General features: G+C 36.1%; 1 protein-coding gene across 6 annotated transcripts in view; it reads right to left on the bottom strand.

Moving 5' to 3' along the window:
- PPP3CC (protein phosphatase 3 catalytic subunit gamma) overlaps positions 1-21,491 on the bottom strand; it is a 104,107-nt gene that overhangs the window by 54,014 nt on the left and 28,602 nt on the right. For 4 of the 6 annotated variants that reach the window (XM_020975689.2, XM_020975691.2, XM_020975690.2 and 1 more), the window contains exons 2-3: positions 8,218-8,415; positions 7,784-7,908 (exon numbers count right to left, since the gene is read on the bottom strand). The exons of 1 other annotated variant lie outside the window; for it this stretch is intronic. In XM_020975689.2, coding sequence (XP_020831348.1) covers positions 7,784-7,908; positions 8,218-8,415 — 323 coding nt within the window. The remainder of the gene's footprint in view (positions 1-7,783; positions 7,909-8,217; positions 8,416-21,491) is intronic. One more of the 6 variants, XM_020975694.2, reaches the window with a different exon arrangement.

The following is a 21,491-nucleotide window of genomic DNA, read 5'->3' as shown; positions in this document are numbered from 1 at the left end:
TTGCCCAGGGTCATACAGTTAGCAAGTGTTATGTGTCTGAGGCCAAATTTGAACTCAGGTACTCCTGAATCCAGAGCCAATGCTCTATCCACTGCACCACCTAGCTGCCCCCTAAAATCAGAAATTTTTGAAATATAATTTAGCCACCTCCCTAATTGATTCACTTTTCTATTCACCACAGTGATTTTTCTTTTCTTTTTTTTTTGGTAAATAATTAATTTATTTTTAATTTTCAACATTCACTTCAATAATATTTTGAGTTTTAAATTTTCTCCTCCTCCCCAAGATGGCATGCAATCTGATATAGGATCTACTTATACATTCATATTAAGCATATTTTCCCATTAGTCATGATGTAAAGAACAACTAGAACTAATGGGAGGCACCATGAGAATGAAGCAATAAAACAAAACAACAAAGGAAAAGGGGAGCAAACAGTATGCTTCCATCATGAGTCTTTTGGAGTTGTCTTAGATCCTTGCATTGTTGAGAAAAGCCAAGTCTATCAAAGTTAGTCATTGCACAGCGTGACTGTAACTGTATACAATGTTCTTTTGGTTCTGCTCATTTCACTCAGCATCAATTCATATATGTCTTTCCAGGTTTTTCTGAAGTCCACCTGCTCATCATTTCTTATAGCACAATAGTATTCCATTACATTCATATACCACAACTTGCTCAGCCATTCCCCAATTGATAGGTATCCCCTCAATTTCCAATTCTTTGCCAGCACAAAAAGAGCTGCTATAAAATATTTTTGTACATGTGGATCCTTTTCCCGTTTTTATGATCTCTTTGGGATGCAGCCCTAGAAGTGCTATTGCTGGATCAAAGGATATACACAATTTTATAGCCCTTTGGGCATAGTTTCAAATTGCTCTCCAAAATGGTTGGATCATTTCACAACTCCACCAACAACGCATTAGTGTTCCAATTTTCCACAGCTTCTCCAACATTTATCATTGTCCTGTTTTGTCACGTTGGCCAACCTGATAGGTGTGATGTGGTACCTCAGAGCTGTTTTGATTTGCATTTCTCTTATCAATAGTGATTTAGAGCATTTTTTCATATAACTATAGATAGCTTTGGTTTCTTCCTCTGAAAACTGCCTGTTCATATCCTTTGACCATTTATCAGTTGGGGAATGACTTGTATTCTTAAATATTTGATTCAGTTCTCTATGTCTTTTAGAAATTAAGACAAATTTATAAGAACACAAGTCATTCCCCAATTGATAAATGGTCAAAGGATATAAACAGACAGTTCTCAGATGAAGAAATTAAAGCTCTCTATAGTCATATGAAAAAATGCTCTAGATCATTATTGATTAGAGAAATGCAAATCAAAACAACTCTGAGGTACCACATCACACCTAATAGGTTGGCCAACGTGACAAAACAGGAAAATGATAAATGTTGGAGAAGATGTGGGAAAATTGGAACACTAATACGTTGTTGGTGGAGTTGTGAAATGATCCAACCATTTTGGAGAACAATTTGGAACTATGCCCAAAGGGCTACAAAAATGTGCATACCCTTTGATCCAGCAATAGCACTTCTAGGGCTATATCCCAAAGAAATCAAACAAATGGGAAAAGGACCCACATGTACAAAAATATTCATAGCAGCTCTTTTTGTGGTGGCAAAGAATTGGAAACTGAGAGGATGCCCATCAATTGGGGAATGGCTGAGCAAGTTGTGGTATATGAATGTAATGGAATACTATTGTGCTATAAGAAATGATGAACAGGCTGACTTCAGAAAAACCTGGGAAGACCTGTATGGTCTGATGCTGAGTGAAGTGAGCAGAACCAAGAGGACTTTGTACACAATGACCAGCCACGTTATGCAATGACTAAGATTGTTAAACTGAACCCTTCTCAGCATTACGAGGATCTAAGACATCTCCAGAGGCCTCGGGATGGAAAATGCTGTCCATATCCAAAGAAAGAACTATGGAAGTTGAATCGCTATCGCTTATTTTTACCTTCTGTTGAGTTTTGTTTCCTCTTTCTGATGGTTCCTCCTATTGGTTTTAATTTTTACTTACAACTTCACTAATGTGAAAATATGTTTAATGGGTATGGAAATGTAAAGCCTATATCAGATTGTGTGCCGTCTTGGGGAGGGTAGGGGGGAGGAAGGGGGAGAAAAATTTTCAACTCAAAAGCATATGGAAGTGATTGTTGATAAATCAAAATAAATTTTAAAAAAAGACTGGAGAAAAAAAAGAAAAAAGAAACGAGGCCTTTATCAGAGACGCTGGTTGTAAAAATTCCTTCCCAGTTTTCTACTTCCCTTCTAATCTTGGACGCATTGGCTTTGTTTGTGCAACTTTTCAATTTCATGTAATCAAAATTATCCATTTTGCATTTCATAATGTTCTCTATCTCTTGTATGGTCATAAATTCTTCCTTTCTCCACAGCTCTAGAAGGTAGACTATTCTTTGCTCTCCTAGTTTGCTTATAGTATCAGTCTTTATATCTAAATCCTGTACCCATTTTGACTTTATCTTGGTATAGGGTATAAGATGTTGGTCCATGCCCAGTTTCTGTCATTGTTAGTAATGTTATTGAAAAAATAACATTGGTCAGGGTAAAGTTATTCAGGGCATTACTACAGTCTATTAATAGTTTTTATAATTTAAAAACTTTTAATATCTGTCTTCAACAGGTACCATATTTCTCTAATGAATTAACATTTCAAAATGGTTTTGAAGACATATTTATAGCTCCCACTATCTTACTAGTCATTCATTCATCAAACATTTAACTATAACATCCTATCAATACACTGTAATTCTACTGTTCATCTCTTTGGTTTTCACATACTTTAAAGAAGCTGTTCCAAATCTTTCCCTCAATTTCTCAACCCCACTCCCAACTTCTCTTGCTTCTTATTTGTGAGAAAAGTGAAGTCATTCACTTTCAGCTCATTCATCTTCAATCCTCTATACCAGAGGTATCAGGTGCAATCAGTTTGCAAAAACTTCTGAGCACACCAGAACCAGGTTAACATATAATTGGGAAATGCTTAACAAAATGAATGTAACAATGCATCATATAATATTAATTTGTAGTTTTCTAAGTCAATATGTACTGCAGGGATCCCTTTATGCATGATACCAATGCTGCACATATCAAAAGATCTGTGTTCACCCATCCTCTTACAATTCTCTCTAATTTCAGAGGATCAAGTCCAATTTCTTATCAGGACTAGACCCTCTACTTGTGCTGTGAATCTCAGTGTCTCCAAAACCTTGCTTCACTGATCATGCCTTTTTTTCTCATACCCTGGATGTTGCAACGCCTAAGGAAGAGACTGACTGAAATCTTAACCTGGCATCTAGGATCCAGAACAAAAGGATATGGGTTTTATTGTCCCCATTAATTATCATGTGACAAATTCTGAATTTAATGGGGAAAAATGATTGTGAAGTTCTTGGGGATACAACCTTACGAATCCCTGATTTAGGCATCCCCTCTGTTTTATGGCTAGTAGCAGTGCTCAAGGGGTATTGGTGTGTTTGCTTTTTTTCAGCTGTCTGGAGCAACTCCTCTAAGCTGCTTCACTAAAACACCCCTAGCTCTGAAAATTTTGCTCACTTGGATTTTTACATTATTCTTTTTGATCATGGTGGCACTGACATTGGAAGAAAAAGCACTATGGAACTGGTTCCTTATATTCACACTGGTCTGGGTATTTGTTATAATCCTCCTTGTGATACTGATTTTTAAAATGACTATACAACACAGGCCTGGTTATATCCATTGGAATGAACTGTGACATATGAAAAGGAAGTCCTAGTACTTTATAGCAACGTTCCTAAAATGAAGTAATTTACTAACATGAAATCATTCCATTACCGGTTGGGACTATTACATAACTTGGACAGAATGTCTGTTTTTGCTTGAGGAGGCTAAATGATTGTGATTTTTCAATAATAGCTTATTAAGCGACAGCAAAATATTCTGAATCTCTACAACCTTCATGGATATTAAGCAACTGAAAACCATGCCAAATGTAGTATTAAATTGTTTCAGTTAGTGTTAGAGCAAGTAAATTATTCCAGGACTTCAAGAAATAGCATGGAAAATATTTAGTCTATATTTGAGTTTATTCGTCTTCTTATCCCTTATTACATAAATAAAATTTTTGTTTTAAGCCGCAAAAAAGATGGATAAAAAGTAAACTCTATTAAACACTAAAATTAAATTAACTCTAATGCCATCTAAATTGTTTGTAGTAAGAAAAGAAGATACTTTTCCAATCTCTTTCTACAACAAAAAATGGTCTTGATACCTAAATAAGAGACAAAGCAGAAAAAGAAAACTACAGACTCATATTCCTAATGAACACTGACATAAAACTTTAAATGAAGTATTAGTAAGTAGCTTAAAACAAATTATTAGAAAGATCATATACTATGACCAGATTGGGTTTATTCCAGAAATGCAAGAATGATCCATAGGAACAAAAGGACTGCATAGTAAATAGTATTTATCTAGATCTAAGAGCAAACACTATATTCAATGGAAAAAAGTTAGAGGCCTTTCCAGTAAGATCAAGGGTAAAGCAAGTATGCCTATTATCTAAACGATTACTATTTAACTACTTAGTGCAATAAATACTAGCTATATCAATAAGGCAAGAAAAAGAAATTGAAGGAATGAGCATAGACAAAGAGTCAACAAAATGAATGCTTCCTGCAGATGATACGATGGTGTGCTTAGAGAATTCTAGAGAGTAAATTAAAAATTAAATGAAATAGTAACATCAGCAAGGTTGCAGGATATAAGGCAAATACACATAAATTGTCAGCTTTCTCATATATAACTAACAAAAGAGGGCAGCTAGGCGGCTCAGAATGTAGAGTGTTGGACCTGGAGTCAGGAAGACCCACCTTCCTGAGTTCAAATCTGGCCTCTGACACTTACTGTGTGACCCTAGGCAAGTCACTTAACCCTGTTTGCCTCAGTTTCCTCATCTATAAAATGAGCTGGAGAAGGAAATGGCAAACCACTCCAGTATCTTTGCCAACAAAACCCCCAATGGGGTTGGACATGACTGAAAAACAACTGAACAACAACAACCAACAAAACACAGTAAAAAGAGGTAGAAAGAGAAACTCCATTCAAAATAATTACAGAAGTTATACTTAGGAATGTATTAATCACTAAAATGATTTTTTACTGGTTTTACAAAAAAAAAGTCAACTGATAGAGTAGACACAATAGTAGAGTGTTTAATAAAATTCCTTAACTCCAGCTACTGTGGGCAAGGACTCAATAATTGACAAAAACTGCTGGGAAAACTGGATAGTAGCCTGGAAGAAATTAAGTTTTTTCCTTACTTTCAATCTCTCCTGTTCCCATGGTCCTTTTACCCTTTGATAAAAACATGTTCAGTTTCCCCTTATCATAAGATGACACAAAATCCATTCCTTGACCCTGCAATGTCCTTAAACTAACAACATCTCCTTGTCCCTTCTACTTCTAAACTTCTAGCTGCTTCTACTCCCTCATCACCCTATCATTCTACTGAAATGCAGAAAGACCTCTTAATTACCAAATTCAATGGTCTTTTCTTAGTTCTCAACTTCCTTTATCTTTCTGTTGCATTTGATACCGCTAACCACTTCCTCCTGTTTTATTATATTTTCTCCTGGTTTCTGTGATATAGTTCTTTTCTGGTTTCCTTAACCAAATCATCAACCACTATCAACAAAATTTTATTATGTGACTGTGTGGAAGTATCATTTTAGGTGCTGGAGGAATCATAAATTGGATAAGATAAGAGACCTTTCACTTTATGTCTAGATGGTACCAAGATAAGATACCAAGCAACAGAAATCAGTATAATATAAAATATTACAAGATAAATGTATTAAATGGTACAGAACAATGTGCCATGTGAGGTCTATAGGGAAATATAATTAACAAATGGGGAGCTGGAGGCAGCAAAGTCTTTTTAGAGGACTAGGGAAAGAAAGTTGTTGAATTAGTAAGGAGTAAGGAGAGTAAGGAGAGTAAGAAGGGGTAGCAGGTAACATGACACAAAGACAAAAAGTCAAGGCAGTTCAAAATTGTGGATGCCCTTGGCAAATGGCAAAATTCTGAGCTTGATTTGGTCAAGAAGATGAAACAGGTAAAGATATCTCAGTACAGCAATGATATGACTAGGTCTACACATAAGATTATTTGAGTGGAGACAAGAAGACATGTAAAAATGTGTGTGGTGGAGGGGAGTAAGTGGGGGCACTGAACGAAGGTAGGACAATAGGAATAGAAAAGAGGTAATGGATGCAAAACATTTTCAGGTAAAATTAACAGATTTGGGTACCATCTCACATATCAGATTGGCTAATATGACAGAAAAGAAAAATGATACATATTGGAGAAGATATGGGGAAAATGGGACACTAATGCATTGTTGATGGAGTTGTGAACTGATCTGACCTTTCTGGAGAGCAATCTGGAATTATCCCCAAAGGGCTATCAAAACTGTGCATACCCTTTGATCCAGCAATACCACTACTAGGTCTGTAGCTCAAAGAGATCATAAAAAAGGGAAAAGGACCTACATGTACAAAAATATTTACTGCAGCTCTTTTTGTGGTGGCAAAGATTTGGAAATTGAAGGGATGCCCATCAACTGGGGAATGGCTGAAGAAGTTGTGGTTATGAATGTAATGGAATTCTATTATGCTATAAGAAATAATGAGCAGGCAGATTTCAGAAAAAAATTAGAAAGACTTATATGAACTGATGCTGAGTAAAGTTAGTAGAACCAGGAGAACACTGTATACAGTAACAGCAACATTACTGTAATGTAACACAACGATCCAAGATAATTCCAAAAGACTCATGATGGAAAATACTATCCATATCCAGAGAAAGAACTATGGAGTCTGAATGCAGATCAAAGCATATTGTTTTCACTTGTTTTTGTTTTTTTCCCTTTTTCATGGCTTTTCCCTTTTGTTCTGATTCTTCTTTTACAACACGACTAATGTGGAAATATATTCAACATGATTGCATACGCATAACATATCAGATTGCTTGCCTTCTTGGGGAAGGAGAAGGGAAAAAATTTGAAACTCAAAATCTTGTAAAACATTGGGGCAGCTAGGTGGCACAGTGGATAAAGCACTGGCCCCAGAGTCAGGAGGATCTGAGTTCAAATCCAATCTCAGACCAGACACTTGACATTGATACTTACTAGCTGTGTGACCCTGGGCAAGTCATTTAACCCCAACTGTCTCACTCCAAAAAAAAAAAACCCAATCTTATAAAAAATAAGTGTTGAAAATTATCTTTACATGTAATTGGAAAAATAAAAACTATTTATATAAAAAAGAAATCATTGGCTTTGTTAACTGATCAAATATAAAGTGAAGGAAAAGGATAAGTCAAAGATAATCACGAGAATAATTAATTGAGTCATGGCTCATGACAAATAATAACTTAGGCCATTTATTTACTAATTGTATGTTAGGTACAGGGAAGGCAGATTAGTTTAAAAAATTATTTGCAATATTGAATTAATTTAATCCTTTATGTGAGTCCTGTTGTTACATAAGAAATAATTTCTGCCTAATATTATTAAAGTCTTTTTTTCTATCCATTTACTTACAAAAAGTAACAAGACCTAAAATGCTGCTAATTTCTCATTTCAATTACTTCACTAAATCAAAAAAAAAAGTCTTTGTCTTTTATGTCATAATTCTGTGTCCAAATCTTTTACAAATCTGTTTTATTTATTTTTCCAGTTTAATTTTTACCTCTATACTGAAGTAACCTCTGTCCACATAGTCTCCCAGGAAGAGGTAGCGTGTGTTAGCAGGTGATCCCCCAACTTCAAACAATTTCATCAAGTCAAAGAATTGCCCATGAATGTCACCACACACTAGATAAAAGAAGAGAGCATACAGGGAATAATATTTACAATTTCAGAAGAAAAAAGTTATTATAACAAGAGGAATTATTATTATGACCAGTATTTTACAAAATTATATTCAATTTGGCATAGTGAAATGCTCTTCTATAGATATTTCAGACTTTTTTTAATGAACAAGAAAATACTGTAGTAATGCTAACAATATTTCACCATACCAAAACAATTAGCATAGCATATTTCTTCTACAACAATACCCAATACTTGTATTAGTGCTTTAAAATTGCCCCATATATGTCATCATGGAAGTGCTTCTCAGACCTGTGATAGGTGCCTCCAATTCTATCATAGTCTTTTCATTTTTCAGAATGGCAGCTCCATCATTGATTATCTTTAAGGCTGCATCCTCTTCTAGTCTACCTTCCTTCACCAAATGGCTTTTCAAGATATCAAGTCTAGGTTTTCCATCTTCAAATACTTCTTTTATTGTGAGCCTATGAGTTGGAGGAAAAGGAACAGCTAGAAACAGACAAAAGAATAAAAATACTTATGTTTAGAGAATGTGTCAATATTATAATTACAAATGTATGCTCTCTGTGGTATTTAACACAGTGCTGATTCTATATCCATAACACTAAAATTGTATAATGAAAAATTTCTGTGTATTAAGATCCTGTGTATTAAATCTTACCATTTATTGTTTTTGAGAAAGGCTGCAGGTAAATCCAAAGCCAGTTTTGAAACAACTTATTACAAAAGTAATATGCCTCATATTTGGTCATAAAAGATTTTTACCTAGCATACAGTAGGCAACTAAAATGTTTTCTGAATTTGAAGCTGATTTAAACAAGTAAAATATAAGAAGACTTTCCTACATAGATGCATCTTTAGCTGAAAAGAGAAATATAATCCAAAAACAAGAAATATTTACTAAGTGCCCACTATGTTCAAGGCACTGATTGTGCTTTATGTTCTGCAGAAAAAGCATAAAAAACAAAACAGTCAAGGAATTTACATTCTACCAAGGGATTAGAAAAAGCGACTTCAAACTATAAAATTCTTCATTTAAGAAGATTAAAAAAGGGGCAGCTAGGTGGCACAGTGGATAGAGCACCAGCCCTGAAGTCAGGAGGACCTGAGTTCAAATCCGGCCTCAGACCAAACACTAGATACTTACTAGCTGTGTAACCCTGGGCAAATCACTTAACCCCAATTGCCTAAAAATTAAAAAAAAAAGATTAAAAACGAAAAGTTTCAATGCTCAAAGATGATGTCCATAGAGCTGTCCCAATGAAATCATATGCTTGCACAATTCCGTTCAATTTAGTTTAGTAGGCAGAGCAATGGATCTAGAGTCAAAGGACACTGGTCATTTACTATGCCATTTACTAACTTTGGACAGCTAAAATAAGACAATTAGACTACATAAGTACTAAAGTCCTTTCCAGACTGAAAATCCTATGATGCCATAAATTCTAGGGCAAGTGGACAAAGTATAAAATTACATAACATACATTTTATTTATTTTAACAAGCATTATTAAACACTTATGTTCAAGTTACTACCCTACGCCTAAAAAGATTACAGAGTTCTCTGGAGAGTGGTGTATTTTATTATTATCAAGAATATCACTGATCTGGTGGTATAAATTGTTGTTCCAATAAACATAAGCTTGAAAAGAGTAAATATAAAAGGGATAGCTCTGTTTCTTAAGGACCAAGCATGCCAAAGAGAGAGGTTTCATATTTAATCATCCCTTTTCCATCTTGTTGCCCACTTTGACTTTGGCAGATCTGAGAGGCAACTCAACCCCTCTCTGATCATACAACTGAAAAGTGGACAATTTGTCTCAATTATATGTGTGAAGTGAAGGATTTATGACAGTACAATTAATAAATAATCTTGCTAGGAAAAACATTTAACATTCTAAAATTAAATAGTTTAATTTAATGTCAAATATACTGACAAATACAGCCTACTTTATTTCATATTCCTTAAGTGACAACCTCAAAGTCACAAGTTTCCCCCCCCCCCAAAAAAGGATCTCAACTAAATACAAGTATCTTTAAAGTGATACTTCCTGTACTATGAAAGGGTTAAGAGAGACCCAAATAGGTAGCAGGAATAAAATGGCTTATTCTAGTCATATTTTGCATGATTTTAGAAGTTCAAAATACTTTCCTTATGACAAGCTTCCTCACGAATTCCATTCCTTAACTACTAAGAAACTACTGTAGAAATTACAGTAGCTATTAAAACGGTAAAATAAGAGAGCACCACTTTGTATAGATGTCAAAATTCTTAGTCTTGGATTTACATTACTCCACTAACATCCTCCCCATCTTCAAGGTCTCATCATGGTAAAGAATGAGTGCTCAAAGGCTTCATCACAGAGTAAAAAGATCTAACAAGTCCTACTAAGCTAGAAAGCCTTCAAGTAAAGGTTCAGTGATGGACTGATTATATGCATGTTGTCCAAGAACTTGCCACGTTAAACCCTCATCCCAGGTAGGCTTCAAGGTGAGGAAATTTTCAACAACAGAAACTATTGCAGAGTATCTACCAACAGTTGTAGAGGGGTAGCAATGTATTTTTGTAGAGAGAGTAATCACACCAAGGAAATAATGGATCTTTGCAGTCATGAAGTGCTATTTTCACAATCCAGACAGACAAGCAAAATTTCATTTAAAATGACAATTCAATTAAAAAACAAACAAAAGAGTGGCTAATATTTTACTTAGCTGATGAATTTCTACTGTAGCAGGAAGAGATCGACAATGAAAAGTCAAGAATAAATTTGCTCAAAATGTATCTAAACTGGGAGAACATGGTCTGGTCTGTCTTCACAAAAGGTTACACAAAGAAATGAGGACAGTGAACCTTGGCTGCAGAAGGGCCACAAAGCAGGGGAAAGTAAAGTGTCTCAAGGGACAAAGGAGAAACACAAGTCACCTAAACAAGATTTCTTGAGGCTGTCTTCCTAGAAAATCACCAGTCTCTTATGATAAAAGACCCAAAGAACAAAGTGAAGTTTCATACTTAATCTCTCTTTTATGTCTCGTTACCTATCTCAACTTAGTCGAATCCAAATCAAATCACCCCATCTTTCTCCTCTGATAATCAAGAAATGGACAAGTTACCTATGGAAAGCCTAAATTACAGCCTGTCCTATTTTAAAATTTTTATTTCTCAAAGTGATATCTAAAATTGAGGTAGAACTTGAAGTTTTGAGATGAAGACGCTATGGCAAAGAACAGGTGGTCCTCTTGTAAAAATGTGTTAATAATAATAAATGTATTATAATAATGTGTGTTAATACTTTAACCTATTTTTGTCATTGTTTATTCCAATATTTTTTGAAAAATATAAAGTTTCATTGATGAGATATTTGTTCCATCATAACCCAGCTGTACTTTGTGGTTGGGTTTTTTGTTATTGTTGTTGTTTGAGTTGCTATGGATAAAACATTACTACCTGGCAGCCAACTTTTCAGTGTTCTGCTGGAATAAATCCTATGTTTTTGCTAACCTCTAAGGTAAGAGAACAGAGGAGAAACTCTTCCTTCCCTGAATGAGATATTGTCAGACAGAAAGTAAGCAAAATTCAGATTTCTCACCTAACATGAAAAGTAATCTAAGTGGAAGCGATCTGAAGATAAAGAAAATCAGAATGGGTAATTTACACTGTTTAACTTTACTCTTTCTCCAGTTATCTAGTAGCAATTATTTCTTTTCTTCCTTGCTTTCTTTCTTAAATAGGACAAAAGAAAGCAAGTAAAAGTAAGTCTAAACTAGGTTAGGGTTAGGGGAGGTGAGAGAAACAGGACAAGGACAAACCAGAAACAATAAATGGAGTTAAGTTGAATAGGAGGTACAGTGGTTAATACAGGATCTATGGCATAAGTCTCCTAGGGCAGATGTGCCAAAAATAGAATATCATTATTAGACCAAGCCAAGTAGGATCTCTCGACTTCAGATTGGCAAGAAGGAATCTCTAAGCAGTCTCAGCAGTCTACGATATAACTGAAATCAGAAATAGGTCCCACACAGTTTATTAAAATTTGTTGATCAACAAGCATTTATTAAGCACCACCCATGCCCCCAAGCACTGTGCTAAGTGCTACAGCTTAAAAGGGCAAAAAATTAAACAAGTTTGGCTCTCTAGGAACTTTCAACAAATACACAAGGGACTTTCTGGATATCAAGGGAGACAGAAGGTAAGTCAAATATCTCGTGAAGCCAAGAAGTTGGGGGGGGGGGCGGAGAGTGAGGAGAAGAGAGGAAGAGGAAAACGATGCTAAGGAAGGAATATGCCATAACTAGCTTCCATTCCGAAACCCAAGATGTATAGGACCCTGCCTGGAGCCTTCTTGTTTGCCTCAGGATACAAAGAAAGTGGCAAACAGCAACAAAACAGCTGTAGTCATCTGCTATAACATGGAAATCCAAATCATCAAAACTACTAGCACACTTTCAAATCAAAACACATTTTAAGTATGCTGCTCTAAATTTTCTAAGCTATTATTCATGCTTTCATAAAATTTTTAGAATTTTATTTTTAATTTATGGAATAAAACAAGTATTTCTATAACACAGTACGATAAAAAGGCAATTGTACACAAACTACAAATCTGCTATGCCCAACTTGCTATTCCTTTCAAATATACAACAAAATTATCATGTAAATTTTTTTCTTCCCCCCTCCTCAGCCTAAAGATGGCTACCATTAGACACAAATAGGTATATATGTGTAAAATTATTCTTATACATACTTCTATTTATCCATTCTTTCTCTAGATGCAGATAATGTTTTTCCTTCCTATGTCCTTTATAGTTAATTTGGGTATTTATAATAAAAAATGATTTATTCACTCAAAGTGATTTTTTTTTTTTGTGAGGCAATCAGGGTTAAGTGACTTGCCCAGAGTCACACAGCTAATAAGTGTCAAGTGTCTGAGGCTGCATTTGATCTCAGGTCCCCCTGACTCCAGGGCCACTGCTCTATATCTACTGTGACATCTAGTTGCCCCCTCAAAGTCATTCTTAAAATAACATTGCTATTGGGGCAATTTGAACTCAATTTGAACTATTTGAACTCAGACCTGAGTTCAAATCCGGTCTCAGACACTTAATACTTCCTAGCTGTGTGACTCTGGGCAAGTCACTTAACCCCAACCTGCCTCACCTAGAAAAAAAAAAAGCCCAATATTGCTATTACTGTATACAGTGTTCTCTTGGTTCTGCTCGTTTCACTCTTCAATTTTGTGCAAATCTTTTCACGTTTTTCTAAAACCACTGAGCTCATTATAACACAGTAGTATTCCATCACAATCATACACCACAACTTGCTCAGCTATTCCCCAACTGATGGGCATCTTTTCAATTTCCAGTTCTTTGCTACCACAAAGAGAGGTGTTATAAATATTTTAGAACATACAGGTTCTTTTCCTTTTTCCCTAATCATCTTTGGAAATAGACCACATAGTGGTATTGCTGGGTCAAAGAGTTTTTGAAGAGGACCGACGACATCACAGGGTGATATCTTGACTAGCAAGTGGACTGGATTTAAGTAAGGCAGAGTTGCACAAAGTTGTCAGCCTCACTGTCTCTTCCAGAGTCATCAAAGACCAGTAGCAAGACAAAAATCAAGACAAGCGGTGATGACCCAAGATGCAGTGGATGACCTTAGTGTCTTCCATGTCTGATCAATCTCTAAACACTCCACAGGAGCTTCAGCTATCGTCATGGCTATTGAAACAAGCTGTTCTTATCTGCCCATTCCACCAGGGGAAGTCTTCTTTTCCTTGGAATAGACATCCCCCTAACTCACTGATGGGTTCTGAGGCCTGTCGGTTACCGTCAACCTGGTTTAGCCCATTTGCCAAGACTATTTTACCAGGGTATGGCTGTTGTGCATGCTACAGTTTCTTGGAGCCACAGGTGAGAGCTGGATTAGGTGGACACCAAAGGTAGATGAGCAGCCCTAAAAAGGGCTTGACAAGGCTTCATACAAGAGGTGCTAGTCCTCCTGAACACCCTCATACCCCAAACTCACTGGAGGATGAAGGCATTTATCCCATTACCCTCGAATGCTGAGCAAGCGGTCTATCACTTGTGCTAATCCCCCATTTAGATTTTCTAAGTTATTACTAAATAAGCGAAACTGTTCAACTATATCAGCAATAAATCTGATGAATTTCCAAGTATTTTAGAATAATTTAGGGTCCTATATATGCCCTCAAATTTGCCAGGTGCTAGCTACATCATTTTTATTTTTAATAAAGAGATAGGTTAAAAGTATAAAAACAGGTAGAAAATGATAATATGGATAGTTTCATTAGTACTGTAGTGCTTCGTCATTTTCCATGAATGAATGGATAAAAAAGCACTTATTAAATACTTAGTATGTGCAAAGCACTGGGGATACAAACTAAAAAAATGAGATCCTTGATCTAAAGGTCCTTGATCTCAAGGAGCTCCCATTTTAATAGAGGGAAACAACATACAGAAAAATTCAGCAAGGTAGATGGAAATTTCAGTGTCCTTTAGGGGGCAACACTAAGGTAAATATAATATATTGTTAGTGTCACTTTTATCAAAACCTCCAGTTTCTGATGTTCAACTATTTGATATTGCCAAGGACTTTGGGGAGTAAAGCTTTATTTCCTGGGTCTTTAGGAGACAGGGCCACTAGGCAGGCAATTACTGTAGCACTTACAAAGGCAACTGCCCAATCCCATCAGTACAGGGCTTACTCCCCTGGATGACGGCTGCAGGGGCTGACTTCTATTACAGGAACTCTTGGGCAGTGGGTCCTGGGTGCCCACAAAGGAGTCTGAGGGAAGAGGGCAGGTGAGCTGGTGGCAATGATTTGGCCTATCTAGTACATGCTGCCTGGCTAAGTTTGAATCTCACCTGAGACATAATAATAAATTAATAAACAAATAGCATTTATATAATACTTTAAGGTTTGTAAAGCACTTTATAAATATTATCTTATTCAACAACTCTGAAAGGTAGGTGCCATTTTGATCCATTTTACAGAGGAGAAAACTGAGGCAAATGGAGGTCCAATGACTTACCCAAGGCAAGCTCATAGCTAGTTAAATGTCTGAAGTTTAATTTGACTCAGGTCTTCCTAACTTCTGGTCCCAGACTCTGAGCTGCTCTGATGACATTTATTAGTTGTGTGACTATGGGGAAATCACAATCTCTCTGAAGCTCAGTTTCCCAAAATGTAAAACGAAGATAATAAAAACACTTTACACAGGATTGTGAGGGTAAATATAGATAACGTATATAAAATGGTTGCAAATCTTAAAGCTCTACATAAACACAACAATGGGTTGCCATTTAACCATCTGAAGCAGAGTATATCGACTTCAGTCGTGAGACAGCAGATGTCATTGGTGCTCCCTCCTTTGTCATTCCTCTCACAAAGGACAGCACAAGCCCCAGAATGAATCTCCTATTCATTCAGTCTATCTCAGTTACAGTGAGCCTCTCATAGTCTGAGCATTCCACTGTAAATGCATGATTCTGGAATCTGCTCTTTAACATATTTGCAGTCTAACAACTTCAATCGGTCTTCTAAGCATTCCTAGCCTAGTAGCAAGCCCTTCTCATGTTGCCTTTGACTTCCTTGTATCTTTTGCAGCAGTCTCAAGATGAAGCAAGAAGACAATGCTATGGGGGTGGTGTGACCTCTAATAAAATCACACTTTTGTGTGAAGTCCTTTCAAAAGTTTGGCCTTTTTTATTTGATTTCCTTACCTATGTTTTTTTCTTTGAATTTGAGAAAAATTAAAGTCCTAGTTTCTCTTCCCTGACGTAAAGTTTAGATGTTGGCTATATTAAAAAATAAAATTTACATTTAACCGTTTCCATCACCACCATCTCAGGTCCATCTGTTCCTATACAGATTGACTCCTTTTAAAGAGAACCTAAAAGGGCAGCTAGGTGGCACAGTGAACAGAGATCTGGCCTTGGAGTCAGGAGGACCTGAGCTCAAATCCAGCCTCAGACACTTTACACTTATTAGTTGTGTGACCCTGGGCAAGTCACTTAACCTCATCGCCTCACCAAAATGAAAAAAAAAAAGAGAGAGAACCTAGGCCCTTTCCAACAAAAACTATTTAAATTGTTTAACACTTTATATAATCTTTAGACATGTTATACTTCACTATGCTTATTTGTTATAAGGTCCTTCTTACTCCCCAGAATAAATACTTGATCATTTCAAGAAAATTTAATTTAAAAGAGATATCTATATTACATATGTGTATGTATATATATATATATATAAAATATATGTGTATGTATATATAAAATATTATAGATAAGCAACTATATATTATAGGTGAGCAACAATTCAAGGATTTTCAGATATTTTATCCTATAGTGCTATGCAGGACTTTTCTCCTTACATGAATAAATGAAAAAGTATTTATTAAAAGTCTGCTACATATAAAGTACTGTGCTAAGTATTATGGATACAAATAGAAAAGTAAGACAGTCCTTGCTTTTGAGGAACACACATTCTAATGAGGAAAATAACATATGCAGAATAATTTGGCTGCACAACAGATGGCAAGGCTCAGTAGTCCTTAGGGAACAGCAGAAAAGTAGACATGCTAACTTTAGAACATATCCTCTCCCCCAAAAGAAACTAATCCACAGTTAAAGCTATTATTTGATATTCTAATTTGTGAGCTTTTTGTCACAAGCATTGAATATAAATTTAAACTACAGAGATAATTTGAAAACATGATTTTTAAGGATACTAATAAGAGTAAAATGATAACTGAATCCCATTGGTAAGTACTTTCACCCTGTTAACCAATAAGAATATAGTATTTCTAATCTTAAGCCAATCAGTAGTTCTACGCACGTTTCTAACTTTTGCTTTTTGGCCCGCATACAGTTCCTAAGGTGACAAGTAAGACGATGTGGTATTCCCATCTCTTTGAGGACTTGCCACATTTTGTTGTGATCCACACAGTCAAAGGCTTTAGTGTTGTCAATGAAGCAGAAGTAGAAGTTTTTCTGGAACTCCCTTGATTTCTCCATAATCCAATAAATGTTGGCAATTTGGTCTTTAGTCCCTCTGCCTCTTTGAAAACCAGCCTGCTCTTATGGTAATTCTCAGTTCACATTTGCTGAAGCCTAGAATGCAGAATCTTATGCATAACCTTGCTGGCATGTAAAATGTGCACAATGTTCAGTAATTTGAACATTCCCTGGCAATTCAACAGAGCCATTCCCAAAACTGCCTTCTAGCTACATCACTTAAAAAACCATATCTAAAATCTAATTTGTAATTATAAACTGTGAAAAGTCTCTGGGAGACCACAGGAAATTCTGTGGCTAACTTTCAGACTTATTTGAAAGTTTTATTGGCTTTCAAATCAAACTTATCTCCAGGCCCCTTAAACAATTGAAATATACTTCTATTAATAACCAATCAACCAACATTAACGCTCCTTAAAGTTCAACAGATAAATAACCTCATAGGCATAAGGACAATCTTTTAACAGTATAGAGAATAACTGATCTGGTCTCTCTGGTGTAATTCTAGTTCACATTTACCTATAAAAGTTAGAATAATAACCTGGATAAATGGATTATAGATCTAAAGTTGGAAGGGGCTATAAAGGTCATCTGGCCAACCCCCTCATCATTTACAAATGAGGAAATTGAGGCCCAAAGTTATGTTGATAGTTAAGTGGCAGAGCTGTAATTCAAAATTCCTCCAAAGATAGTCTACCTCATATAGAAGTCTTCTGATTTAAAAAATATTTTTTGCACAACAGTACAACAGTTAGGGTGTTCACCTATTTTCCTTTTGTTGTAGGCTAGGACATAGGAATTTGGGAGGCATGACATAACCCCTCCCCCCACATTCTTACACTAGCAGCCCCACCTGTTTGTGATCCGGCAAGTTGTGGTGCAGACATGAGCTAATTTGGTTTAACTGTGCCCCTCGGTATATTGATCTGGGACCCAACTGCTGGCTGCTGGGACAAGAAGATCTTAAAAGCAGTTTATAGATCTTTGGTGAAAAGCTCCTGAGACCACAGGAAACCTTTTTGCTGACTGTTTTTAAATTCCTTGCTGTGGTTTTATCTACTTTCACCATTCTGAACTTTTTTTAAACCACCTTCAGAAACTGAATTTAACCTGAGACCACTTGACTATGTTTTTATTAAACAGATCATATATCTGAAATCTTAGTCTCTGAGTCATTCATTACACTAGAGTTCTAAACTTGTACATAGGTACCTTATGATCCAACTACCTCAGCTAAATGGCAAAGTGGGGAGGGTGCTGGATCTTTAGTCACGAAGATCTAAGTTCAAATTTGACTTCAGACACGTACTAGTTGTGTGACCCTGGGTAAGTCATTTAGCTTCTGTATTTCTCAGTTTCCTCAACCGTAAAATGGGGATCACAAAAGAATCTACTTTCTAGGGTTGCTGTAAGGACTGAATGAAATATGTGCAAAGCACTTAGAGGGCCTGGTACATAGGGGGCTCTTAATAAGTGCTTGCAAGTTTCAGGGGCAGCTAGGTGGCGCAGTGGGAGTCAGGAGGACCTGAGTTCAAATTTGACCTCAGACCCATAACACTTATCAGCTGTGTGACTCTGCACAAGTCACTTAACTCTAATTGCCTCATCAAAAAATAAATAAATGAATAAATGTTTGTTTCCTTTCTTCCTTTTCCCCCCAGTCATATAGGTCTTTGATGCAAATTCTCACATGAATCAATATGCCTGAACCCAACATATAGATTCTTTCCAATACCTGTTATGTCACCAATAACAATGACTTCTGAGACTAGGGGCTGGGGATGGTTTCATAATAATTTATGACAATATGTATCATCAGGAATGTAGTGGTATTAAAAACAAGGACTTTCCCAACAGGATACAGTTTGGGATCAAAGACACTGGACACATTAGTCAATCAACAAGCATTTATGGACACTTACTATGTGTTAAATACTAGAGAAGTGCTAGAGATGCAAAGAAAGGTCAAAACATGGTCCCTGAACTCAAGCTCATTTTTGAATGAAGAAGACAACAGAGAATGACTAAGTAGATACAACATAAACAAGGTGTGAAGGGAAGGTAATCTCAGAACACATTAGTTGTGAGGGGTTGGGGAGGGGCAACTGGAAAGGCCTCCTGTAGAAGATGGGATCTGCACCACATCTTAAAGGAAGTCAGGGAAGCTAGGAATAGGAGATGTGGAGAGACAGCATATTAGGCATGAGGAACAAAGCCAATGAAAAGCTATGGAACTGGTAGATGGAGTGTCAAGTACAAGGAATGACAAGTAGTCCATTAGAGCTGGAACATAGCATAAAAGAATGAGAGTAAAGTTTAAGAAGACTAAAAAGGAAGCAAGGGACCAGATTTTGAAGGAATTTAAAGAGAGTTTTATATTTGATCCTAAATATAACAAGGAGCCACTGAAGTTTACTGAGTGTGTGGGGAAAGGGAGGGATATAATATGGTTAGATTTAAGCTTTAGGAAAATGAACTTGGCAGGTGAGTGGAGGATGGACTGGAGTGTGATACGATTTGAGGCAGGAAGAACAACCTGAAGGTTACTGAAATATTTGAGATGTGAGGAGAGGGGGCCTGAACCAGGGTAATGGATGTGTGAGTAAAGAGAAGGGGACATATATGAAAGATTTTGTGAAAGGTAAAATGATAAGATTTGACTGGATAGACTGAATATGTGAGGTTTGAGTGAAGAGCTGTGGATGATGCTAAGGTTGTAAGCCTTAGGAAAATGATGGTACTCTCAACAGTGAAACTTGGGAAAAAGAGAGTGTTTGAAGGGAAATTATGAGTTGTTTTATACCTGCTGAATTTGAGATGTACAATAGGTAGTAGGTGATGTAGACCTAGAGCTAAAGTGAAAGACTAGGACTGGATATATAGATTTCAGAATCATCTGCATAGATGATAACTGAATCTAACGAGATTTTCAAGTGAGACAGTATAAAGAGAGAAGAAAAAGAGGGCCTATGACAGAACCTTGGGGACCATTAATGGTTAGAGGGTATGTCCTGAAGATTCAGCAAAGGGAACGTGAAAGAATGGTTAGTCATGTAGGAAGAGAATCAGGAGAGAAGTGTCACAAAAATCAAGAGAGAATCTAGGAGAAGAGAGTGATCAATCGGCAGTTTCAAAAGTTACAGAAAAGTCAATTAGAATGAAGATTGAGAGTTGGCAATTAAGAATCACTGGTGACCCTAGAGAGATCAGTTTAATTTGAATGATGAAGTCAGATTACAAATGATTTAGAAGTAAATGAGAGAAAAGGAAGTGGAATCATCTAGTGTAGATGGCTTTCTCAAAAACTTTAGCTAGGGGCATCTATGTTACAATAAATACAGCATAGGGCTTGGGAGTCAGGAAGATATGAGTTCAAATTCTGTTATCAGACACTAGTTGTGTAACTCTGAGCAAGGCTCTTAACCTCTCTCAGCCTGTTTCCTCATCTGTAAAATGAGGAAATTTTAATACTTCAAAAGGCTGTGAAGATCAAATTAATTATTATATGTAAAGCACTTTATAAACTTTAAAATGCTATTATATAAACGCCAGTTATTAAGAAGAGAAGGAAAGTTATAAGACAATAGCTAACAGGGAAAAAAAAAGGCTGAATTTTGTTAAACTGAGTCAAATACTTTTTTTCATAACTGAAACACACAGCAGTACCATACATTCCTTATACTTCAGTCACAGTATGATTGTGAAGACCTGGTTTACTACTGAAAAGTTTGTGAAGGCTTGTTACTTTCAAATACTTTCACAAAGTATACTTCCAATGTGTACATTCTCATAAAGGCTCTTACAAAGATGAAAAATAAACAAATGGATCAGAAATGCCTGAAGTTTTCTTTGTCACTTTATTTTCATAATAGTACCATATATAACTCTTTCCATACTTATGAATCCTCCTCAATTAGACATATCTTCAAGGTTAAATTCTGAATGTTTTAAAAATTATATAGCCTACATTACAAATTTCTTTATATATTTGGTTAGGTACAGTTACTATTTCCAACTTCATCTTCTCAAATATTGTTTCTTTTTTTTCTTTTTCTTTTTTCTTTTTTTTCTTTTTTGCAATTGGGGTTAAGTGACTTGCCCAGGGTCACACAGCTAGTAAGTGTCAAATGTTTGGTCTGAGGACAGATTTGAATTCAGGTCCTCCTGACTTCAGGGCCGGTGCTCTATCCATTGCGCCACCTAGCTGCCCTATTTCTTCATACAATACATCTGAGATGTTAGAGTAAAATGCAGTACTTTCACTATTGTTGCTGATGAATACATATCACCATAAATTAAAGGGAATAACAGAAAAGTTATATTTTATGCTTTTAAACAAACTTTAAATATAGTTACGAGGCCAAATCACAGATTTAGGGCCATAGGGCATTTAAAGTAAAATCTCCTCATTTTACAGATGAGAAAATGGGTCCAGAAAGCTCAAGCGACTTTTACAACTAAGATTCAAAACCAGGTCAACTGAATCCAAAATCCTACCTTTTTTTTCACTGCACTTCAATGATGTTC

The sequence above is a fragment of the Phascolarctos cinereus genome, unplaced genomic scaffold (genome assembly GCF_003287225.1).
Source record: "Phascolarctos cinereus isolate Bilbo 61053 unplaced genomic scaffold, phaCin_HiC Scaffold_2;HRSCAF=192, whole genome shotgun sequence".
Classification (NCBI taxonomy): Eukaryota; Metazoa; Chordata; class Mammalia; order Diprotodontia; family Phascolarctidae; genus Phascolarctos; species Phascolarctos cinereus.
The sequence above is the reverse complement of the archived record's forward strand: the minus strand, read 5'-3'. Positions and strand labels throughout refer to the sequence as shown.